The sequence below is a fragment of the Hibiscus syriacus genome, unplaced genomic scaffold, assembly GCF_006381635.1.
Source record: "Hibiscus syriacus cultivar Baekdansim isolate YM2019G1 unplaced genomic scaffold, ASM638163v2 tig00113725_pilon, whole genome shotgun sequence".
NCBI lineage: Eukaryota > Viridiplantae > Streptophyta > Magnoliopsida > Malvales > Malvaceae > Hibiscus > Hibiscus syriacus.
The window spans coordinates 19731399-19741723 of NW_024063471.1; the positions used below are offsets into that span (position 1 = coordinate 19731399).

The 10325-nt window shown below is 33.3% G+C and overlaps 1 protein-coding gene across 1 annotated transcript; it reads left to right on the top strand.

The window, feature by feature from the left end:
* Positions 1-1044: 1044 nt before the first annotated feature.
* Positions 1045-1989, top strand: LOC120187759 (ethylene-responsive transcription factor ABI4-like). Its single transcript, XM_039191387.1, has one exon. It carries the CDS (start codon positions 1045-1047, stop codon positions 1987-1989), a length of 945 nt encoding a protein of 314 aa, XP_039047318.1.
* The last annotated feature ends 8336 nt before the right edge of the window (positions 1990-10325 follow it).

Here is a 10325-nt window from a genome sequence, read left to right on the forward strand (position 1 = left end):
CATATTTTTAAATTATGATTATATTCTAAATTAATTTTTAAAACTGTACCTTTCCTTGTTAATGATGGATTTAGAAAATATAACATTGAATGATGAAAGTGAGAATCAAATCCCCCAACACTTCAATACATTTTTCATCAGTTTAGAATGAATATTTTCTGTTCTCTTGTTTTATTTTAAAATAATTTTTAAAATATATGTATCTTAAATTTATTTGTTTTAATTTGACATTTATTTATCTTGTTTATTTCATTTTAATTTGATTTACTTTTAATTTAACTGAAATAAATTTGTATTACTATATTTAAAAAATTCAATTAAATTAATAGTAAAATATAATCCATTGACATGTGATAAAATTTATATTGTCGTATCATTAAAATTATTTTCATAAATAAAAGTACTAAAATAAAGATAAATTAAAGTTTGAATACTAATTTTAAAAATTATTTAATTCAAATACTAAATATATATTTAAAATTTATTAAAAAGATAATTTGAAGTATGGATTTATTTTAAAGGAGATTATATGAATTAATTGAATAAGAAGTAAAATTAAACTCAAAATTTATTTAAATGAACTCATTCCCTTATTTTCTAAAATATCCATAATCACAAAAACTGAAAAGGTTAATAAATATGTTTAGAAGAGGAAAATTGTCAAGAAGTGACAAGATAGGATATATCATTAATCAAACCTAAAATTACTAATAAAGGGAAGATATAGAAATTTGAAGTCTTGTCCTAGACAAAAAGGCATGCCAATTTCCATCAATAATTTCTCCTAGGGATTTCCCTGAAATAGACATAACAACCCAAAAAGAAAAAGGAATAATAATAAAAAATTGAATGATCCCGAATTCCAAAACCAAAGTGAGCCTGCAGCTTTCTTCACTGTTGAGCAATCTCTGAGAATACAAAGAGCCACCGCCCTCATCCACCATTACCAGGGACGCCTTCTTTTCAAGCTGCTCGACAAATCAAGAACCAAAGAGCGAGGTGGTTTTGTTGTTTTTCACCAATTGAAAACCCTCTTTTAAAGCAATGGAGCAGGAGGGTAATGACCAGTCTTGTTTGTCTCACCTTCCCCAAGAAACCACCGCTAAAACCATAACCACCGTTCCTGAATCCGAAAGCGGTATCATCAGCACCACCACCAATACTACGGGGAGCAGCAGCAGTAGGAAAAGCAAAGGCAAAGGTGGCCCCGATAATAATAAGTTCAGATATAGAGGCGTGAGGCAAAGGAGTTGGGGTAAATGGGTTGCTGAGATCCGGGAACCTCGAAAACGTACCAGGAAATGGCTTGGAACTTTCGCCACGGCTGAAGATGCTGCTCGAGCCTATGATCGTGCTGCTATTGTTCTTTATGGTTCCAAGGCTCAGCTTAATCTTCAACCCTCCCTCCCTTCTTCCTCTTCGTCTGCTTCTTCATCTTCATCTTCGTCTTCGTCCTCTTCTACTCAAACTTTAAGGCCATTGCTTCCTCGTCCTTCAGGTTTTCCTTTTTCGTCTTTAAGCTCAGCAAGTCATCCAGCTTCGTTAATGGCTGCTGGGTTTTCTTCATCATCATCAAGGTTTATGCCCTATGGGGCTTGCCCAAACTTTTCAAACCTAGCCTTAGCTTACCCAAACATGGCTACAAATCCCCAACAAGCCTTGCAAATAATGCAACAATTTGAGCCTAGTGTTGTTGGTGAACCCACTGGAACAACGGCCTCGTTTATGAACCCTAGCCTTCAACAAGTACAGCAGCAGCAGCAGCAGCAGCAAGGTTCTAATTCGTACGAGGATATCAATTCCCTGGTGGGTTCAGTGAGTTCGAGCTTGTCTTTGTCAGCTCAGGCTTCGAATGCACCAGCAGTTCCGGATCCAGGTTTACCAGTTGGACCTGAATCTCCATCTATTTGGCCTTTCACAAACGATGATGACTATCCCCTAGCTAGTATTTGGGATTACGGGGATCCTAATATCTTCTTTGATTTTTGAGGGTTTATATATTCCAAGTTTCTTTGGGCAAAGCTTATATTCCCGGCCTTGTGGTTTTTGCATGCAAGGTTTTTCAAGGGCTATAGATGGAGAATTCCAATGGAGCTTTTCATGAAATCAATAAAGCTCGAACCTTGAAAATACAATGAATAAATTTCAAGGAGACCTTGAAAAGACATGAAGAAGAGGGAATTTGAAGGGTTTAGGGCAAGGGCAAGGGCAAGGGCAAGGGAAAGATGGATGATTTTATTTTCTTTATATAAATAGCTGCATGTTTAGTCCCAGGCAGCGCTTGGGTGAAGCTTTCGAGAGATTTTCAAGGTATGGCTACTTTGATCTAAGGCATTTCCCAGTTTATTTTCTTTGTAGAGTTTGGTGGAAAAGTAAAGTTCAAACGTTTTCACTTTAGGGTTCGAGGCTACTGGCTTGTGGTAGGAATTACATATGAATGGAAGCAAATTATATACTTATATATGATTGAAACAAATTTTAAGCTTTTCAGGAGTCTGTATAAATTATATACACAGTTTATGTTTTCCATGGATATTTTTCTTAATAGTTAAAAAAAGTAAAAATTCAAAGTGGAAACATGCATGGTAAATGGTAATGTATATGATCATGAATTCAATCACATTTGCTTATAATATTTCACATGATGTTTAAAATGTGAACTGAATCTTTTCAACATCTGAAAGGTAATGTTAGTTCCTGGTTTTGTTTGCAATTGCATTGTTAGTTATGTGATGTATATAATATATAAGTTTTCTCTGTTGCCTGTGCTATTATAAACTATAAGTTACTGTTTTTGTAATATACAATAATATAATTAAGGATTTGAGAATATATTATAACTTTGAGTGTACATAGTTAGCTTCTAATCCTTGAAGTTTTCAAGTATAAACTTCCTTTAGATGTAATACTCCAAGTCTCCAATTTGGTTTGGTGAATTTCTGTCTCCCTCTACATATTTAAGAAATAATTGTAGCTATCCATCATGATTGCCATTGTTAAAACCTATGTTTCTTCATGAATGCTTACTGCTTTTTCTTCAATAGATAGATTAGAGATGGACTTAAATTCTAACTGATGATATTTAGTCGGAATTATGTTATAATTCTATTGGTTACATACATGTTTGATTGTTAAAATTATTTAAGAGATGATGAATTTTGATAAATAAAATTTTTTTGTTTGGTGAAAGAATGTCTTATAAATAGAAATTTAGAGTTTAGCTCTTAAAAATTAAGATTTTAAGAGGTTGAGAGAAGATGTAATCTCTATGTAACTTTTTATGTGGAAACAGTTTGTTGTTGGGTATCGAAGTAATTAAACATTTTTTTATAGTTCTCAAATGAGATAGAAAAAGAGTTTTAAACACAGTTTCAATTTTCAAACATTTTAATATTAACAGTCGAATGGGAAAAACTAATAAAAATGAGTAATTAAAGAGATAACAAATAATGAAAAAATAAATATATTTCTTCTTTTATCCTTACGTTTATTAAGGAAGATGAAATTTTAAAAATAATTTTTTATTTATTGCTTTGTAAAATTAACAAATATAGAAAAACAAATATATTAAAAAATGGATGCGTTTGCAGAGCACATCGCAATGTAACACTAAAGCGACGTGCTTAAAAAATAATTATTTATTAAAATTATGTATATATTAAAAAATATAAGAATTTATTAAAAATTAAAAATTTATTAAAATTAATTTTATTTTTAATATAATTATAATTATAATTAAATTAAATTTTTTATTGAAAATAATAATTAATTTAAGTAATTTAATTTGTGTAGAATTATAATTTTTAAATTATATAAATTTAGAGCCGGCCATTACCATCAGTCACCACCGATCACCTTATCTAGCCAGAAATTTATCTACTACACCATCCAGCGCTGTTGAGACTTAATTCAAGAGGAAATCGATCTTGTAAATAAAACATATCAAACATGAAAATGGCCACACAAGCAAAAGCTAGGAGAACGACATAAGACGGTGAGTAAATAATTTGGAAGCCTAAAACTTGGATTGTTATGAGTAATGCCAACAAGACTAAATCAAGAATTAAACTGATTCCAAAAACAAAAGGAAGTTGAGAGGAGAGGGAAGAAGGAAGTGAAAGCTGCTTTAATGGTGGATGAAAGCTTGACGGGTTGACCATGAAAGCCATAGAAAACGATGTAAGTGATGGAACCAACGGAGAAGACGGAGATGGTGAAGGAGTAAATGAGGTTGAGGTTGAAGGGTTATATGTATGAATTTTGTTGAAGGGAGCTTGGGTGGGAGTCGATGGTGGGATAGAAGAGTTTAGTTATGAAAGGGTATAGGAATAATAAGAAAGATGAAGGGAGGAGGAAGAGAGGTTTTAAGTTCTAGAGTAGCTTTTCTGATTCTTAGAGAAAAATTGTTGTCAAAGGAGAAATTGATGTTCCTCATATCTAGCCATGTCCTCTTCCTTGATATTGGCTCCTAAGCTTGCAAAGAACCCATTAAATATTAATTCATCAAAAGAAAAATAATATTTTTTTTAGAATAAAAAGAAAAGTTATATTGTGAGTTACATATAAACGTTTGAATCAATTAATAGGGATGGTTTTTATTAACGTATAATGAAAAAAATTATGTTTATGCATGGATGTCAATAATATTTTTCTTCTTCTAGTTTAGATAAAAAAAATACTCAAATGGTAATAGAAGGAATTTGATCTATGATATAAAAGAAAAGAGAGTTAAAAAAGGCAAGACAAATTGAATCTAGGTCTCTTCTCTTGTGAAAGGGAGAATGTATTTTTTTTACATATTCTCAGCCTTTAGTACCATGTTATTGTGTCGGATGGTTCCTCTTGATTTAAGTTTTCGACGGTTGACCAGCGTTGAAATTTTGAAATAAAATAATTTTTAATTCTAAAATAAATAAATAAATAAATAGTATAGAGAAATAGAATCGATCCATAGGGGTTAAGGAAGTTTAATAATGTCATTTCTCGGATTGAATCATTTAAAATAAATAAATAAATATTGAATAAAAAATAATGAGAAAATAAATCAAGTAAATAAAGTAGAAGAATTCAATAGAGATGATATAGCCTTGGGTTTTGGTTAACCTTAATTTCAATCGATCATCAAAATAAAATTTTCCCTTCTTGATGTACGTCGGTTACATTCAACAGGGCCCAACCCCTGCACCTAACTCTTCTCTCTAGTTAATCAAAAATTTCAAGTCTATCTCCGAAATCTAGTCCTTGTTGGTCTAGCCACGTCTATCACCATTAAATCCAAAATAGCTTTAAGTTATGGAAAAACCTAACTCGAGTTATAGAGTCTCATCGAGAATCGAACTAGATCTTAATTCCCATTAATGAACTGCCGCTAAGTTTATTCATAGGAAGCCAAATTACAACCAACCGATCCGACTTCCAAACTTCAAGTAAAACAATCTTCAAATCAACGTGCACCTTTTGAGTTGAAGTGAACGCGTGTAAATGTGTGTATTATGGCACGCAAATCTATGCAAGTATACACAATCGATGCAAGTAATACAGTAGTGAGTGAGTATCGTCTCCATTGGGATTGGGGGATTATTTAAAGATTGCTATAGCTAGGAATATGCGTCACTAACTAATCCTAAGCGTCTAAATCTAAGGATATAAACAAATGAGAAATGTGATATGGCAGATGATATGAACATATGTAAAAAGTTTGCTGAGGCAAGAAATGTGTGAAGTGAAGTGAGCAAATAATTTTTGTTGTGGCAAGAAAAATATGCAGGAGTAAACAAATAAAAATTGCTAAGTCAAAAATTAATTGCAAGAATAAGTAAATTAAAGTTTCTAAGACAAAAAATGTTCAAGTTCTGAACATAGACTACCAACCTCACACAATCATACTTCTAATGGCCTAGGATGAACTATGTAAGTTGTGCCTATGCTGCCCGACAGGATTTACTAAAGTGTTCCTAAGCTATCTCTAGTAAGGACCCTGATACGACTATTGCCACAGCAATACACCTCTCAGCGTAAATAGCCTATCGATTATGGACTATCCATTTTAGTCACTTGAAACCCTTTCCTTATCTCTAAGGCAGATTAGAACCTCACCATCTCGGATAGTTCCATTCTTCATATAGATCTAACCTAACTCTCTCGATATTAGGTATCAACTCCTAGAAAAACAACTATCTCTTAACAACTCTTACAAAGACTAGGAATATTATGCCAAGGCAATAGGCAATTTCTCAAAAGCTCTTACATTGTTAAGGCATAAGATTAAAACAGTGAACAAAACATCAATAAACATAAATATACTTATCATCCATTAAACATAAAATAAAGTATCATCCAAACAAATCCAACACCAAATAGATCAGTTCATGGTGTGGCTAAAATCATCCCAAATCATCATTAAGTACAAGCCTATTAAAAAGATACGAAATAAAGAACAAAGAGAAGGAAACTCTAAAAAATAGAGCTTTGTCGTGTCATCAGACCATCTCCAAGACTGTTCCAGCGCGCTAGTCTCTCTCGAGGACCTAACCGTTACTCCGATGAAGCTCGACTATGGAGGACACCAAGAAAGGAGGAAAAGGAAGAAGGTGGAGAAGAAGGATATTTTTGCCTCTTCCAAAGCTCAAAAGGTAAATAAAAATAGGGATTTTCAAATGTTGGGCATCATTTTCTATTTATAATGGGGAATTTCTAGGGTTTTATGCCCTTGAAATTCCCTCATTTACCCTTGTAATCAAGTCCAAAATATGATTTTTAAGGCAGTTGGTGGTGTCCCAAAATATCAACAGAGGCAAGGAATTCATGTGAGGTTCCTTGAACAGCTGGTCGCGCGACGTCAGCTACTTTATCGTGTACTACTTCCAGACTTAAAAGAAAAACTTGCATGGCAAAATATTCCTCACGGTCATCATCATCAGTTTTTTGGCCCTCGCTCTAAAATTTTCATGACAAATAATTCTCTAATCGATCATTTTCCATCTCCTGCATGATCATAACCAACACACAACCCTTCTCATCAACAACATCAATTTTATCAAGAAAAACTTGCAGCGATAAAAATTTTCCACTAAATGCAATGAATGTCATAAATGCAACTAAAATGCTATGACAATAGCTTTTAGACAATCAATAACTTAAGTAAAAAGACCCAAAATGTAGTCTTTTTATGGATTTAACACACCCAAAACTTAAGCTATTTATTGTCCTCAAGCAATGGATGATCAACATAAAAATAAAATGCTATGGAAAATTTTTAATTAGGACAATCAAGTGGTATAAAATTTCAGCCCTCATAAAATAGTTTGGCTTCAACATGCTAGACTAATTGAGAATTCAAGTGTCTTTCACTAGGCCAAGATCCTTTGCAAGTCAATGTGTGTGGTTGTATCTAGTCTATGCTTAACGAAATTAGAAAGTCCCTAAGTAAGTTCTTTTGCTTTTCCAAGGCATAAAATTATTCATTAAGCACAAAATTACTCCTATTTATTAAACACTTAAACTTTTTAATTTTTCAATTTTTCAATTTTTTTAGCACTGCATAAGGGGGTCAGCCTATCACAACTACCATCCCACACTCTAGATGAATAGGGGCATACCTTCCATCCCTAATCTAGTCAGACAGAGTCATCCCGTGACTACTTTCATTCACTCATATGCTAAGGCTACCATTTATTCAAGGGGTTTCTAGGCAATGTCATCACACAGAGGAGTGTCCCTCTACAGTTATGCCGAGGCATTTATTTACAATTCAACACAATTCAAAATATTGAGGATTTTAACTTAGCCTTTCAAATATTGATATTCTAGTTTAGTTTATTGCCAAAATTTTATGCCAAGGCATGCAAAACAAAATTCATAAAAATTTTCTTAGTTCCTTAAGCATAGAAAACATATAATTATGTTCAAAGAGTCACAAAGAATCAAGTTCTAGGGTTGGTTCTATCATCCTCAATAGTCATGTACATAAATTTCCAGCCATTGCAATTTTTTTATCATCATCGGACATCATTAGCTTATTCAAAATAACTATGCTAAACCTAGCTAATGCCATAAAAAAATTGTATTAAATATTATCAATGTAAATGACTAAGTATGAACAATACTTCCCCCCAAACTTGAGGGATGCATTATCCTCAATGCATGAAAACTAAACTAAAGAAGAAATGCAATGCAATGTACCTTGGCTAACATCTACTTTGATGGTTGTGGAGTTGTTTTGCTCATATTGCTCATGCGGATTGGCTGTCCTCTTCAGGCAATGCTTCATAAGAGGTGTTGCAATTTTTACCATGGCATTTATGCAGATGGTTGGACATCATCAACAATGTCATTATTTATGCCAGCAACAATTGAGTCTTCTTTCTAAGTGGGTGCAACATCCATGGGGGATTTACCATTGTCCACATGTTTAGAAGTCTATTATTAAAAATAACTAATATTAAAAGTAAATAAAGAAATAAAGCAAAGAAAAAAACACACAACAAAAAAATTACTATAACAAAAAATGAAAGAGGGTTGAAGGGATACAAACTCCAAAACATCCTAAATTGATATGGAAAATTTGTCGCATTCGATCAAAGAACCAATATAGACCAAAATGCCCCACACATATAACAATCTCACCTTCAAAATATTTTGCTCTAGCATTTCACATCTTTCACATCAAAATTGTAGGACCTTTTCAATAGTCCTCTCTCATTCTAAGTGTTTTCCACATGAAGTTGAATAGTAACGGAATATAATATCTTTTCGCTCCTCTTTGATGTGGAAAATTTTAATCGTCTGGGAAGTTAATACTTTGAATAGGTAGGGGTCATCCCAATGATAGTAGCCACCATCGTGTATGAACTTGTTCTTTTTATGCCTATTCAAGTAAGGAAGAAAAATACCACTAAAGAGAAAGTTGACAATGTCAGTATACCATGAAAATACCGCAACAAATAATAATTTCTCATCAGGGAAGTTTTCCTTAATTTTCACCTCATTCCTTAATTCTTTCAGAATTTCTAGCCTAGACAGATGGGCAATTACTTGGGGTTTAGGATGAGTAAATTCAATGAAATCCAAAGGTTCAAATTTCGTACCTGATCTAGCTATGAGTAAGCTAGGCTGACTCATATCAATTGGAATATCCTCGAGCTCCTCTTCGTTGTCTTTATCGAGCTTCAAGTGATCATCAATGCATACAAATTTACTAAGAAAAAAATTGTGCAGCTTTCTCTTCTATCGTAGATTCTACATCTTGAAGCGATTGACACTGCCTAGAATCATCATCATATTTGAGCGTGTTGAAGACATTGGAAGTTACCCTTTGCACATTAACTCCTGTTGGTGGAGGTTTATCTTTTTTCATGGCAACATTTTTCTTATCTTTATTGGTTGCACTCTTTGAACCCTCATCCTTATTTTCCATCGATTGTGAATCTTCTTACATCTCTGGATCTTCGTCCACAATCTCAAGACGATGCTATCTGAGTCCCCCAAACTTAACATCTTTATATATTTTGGTGCCACTCCTTAAGGTGAATGCACCACAATGCTCTATGTCTTAAGCCTTAGTGGCTTCAGTATCACTAGGTAGACTGCCATGTGGGCGTGCATGTATTGCTGCAGTAATTTTTTCCACATAGATTTCCAAGGCTCATAAAGATGAACTATGACTTTGCAAACATGCCCTTTGGCTCTGTAATAATGATTTTTGGCTCTCAATTGATGTGGTGTGATCTTGCAATGGAGCCTTGGTAGTTGCCATGAAGTCTTGGATACTAGCCTTCAAAGATTTGGTGTTCGATGAAGATGTCAACCCCTTGTAACACCTAAAAACTCGGGTTAGTAGTTCAGATCAACGCGAGACCCATTTTAGAGTCTAAAAGATTTATTAAAATAGTTTAGACCAAGTTTAGTGGAAATTTGCTGAGTTGGGCCCAAAAGAATTAGGAAAGGTGATGTTTTTCTTGTGGGCTTGAAAGTTTAGGGACCTAAAGAGTAGGTTACCCATTTTTAAGTGAAGCTGAAATCTTTCCCCCATTTTATATCAGATTCACGTGAACTAAACCCAAAATTATCTTACCAAATACTCTTCTCTTTCTTCTTTCTAGCATTTTCCATTTCCTTTCATTTCCAGAGTTAATATTCAAGCAATCCAATCTTAGTAAGATTAAGCCAGGGTAAGATTATGAATCACCATTCTTCAATCTTTAATTTAAGCCCCATTTTTAAAGTTTTCCTCAATTGTTTCCAAAATGGGTTTTTGGGAGGTTTAATAAATCCAAGGATTTTAGGTCATTTTTGTTGGATTTAGGTTATTGAAAGTATTCTAATCC

Excerpts from the sequence above, each read along its gene's own strand:
- LOC120187759 (XM_039191387.1), top strand. The coding sequence starts at position 1,045 with ATGGAGCAGGAGGGTAATGACCAGTCTTGTTTGTCTCACCTTCCCCAA.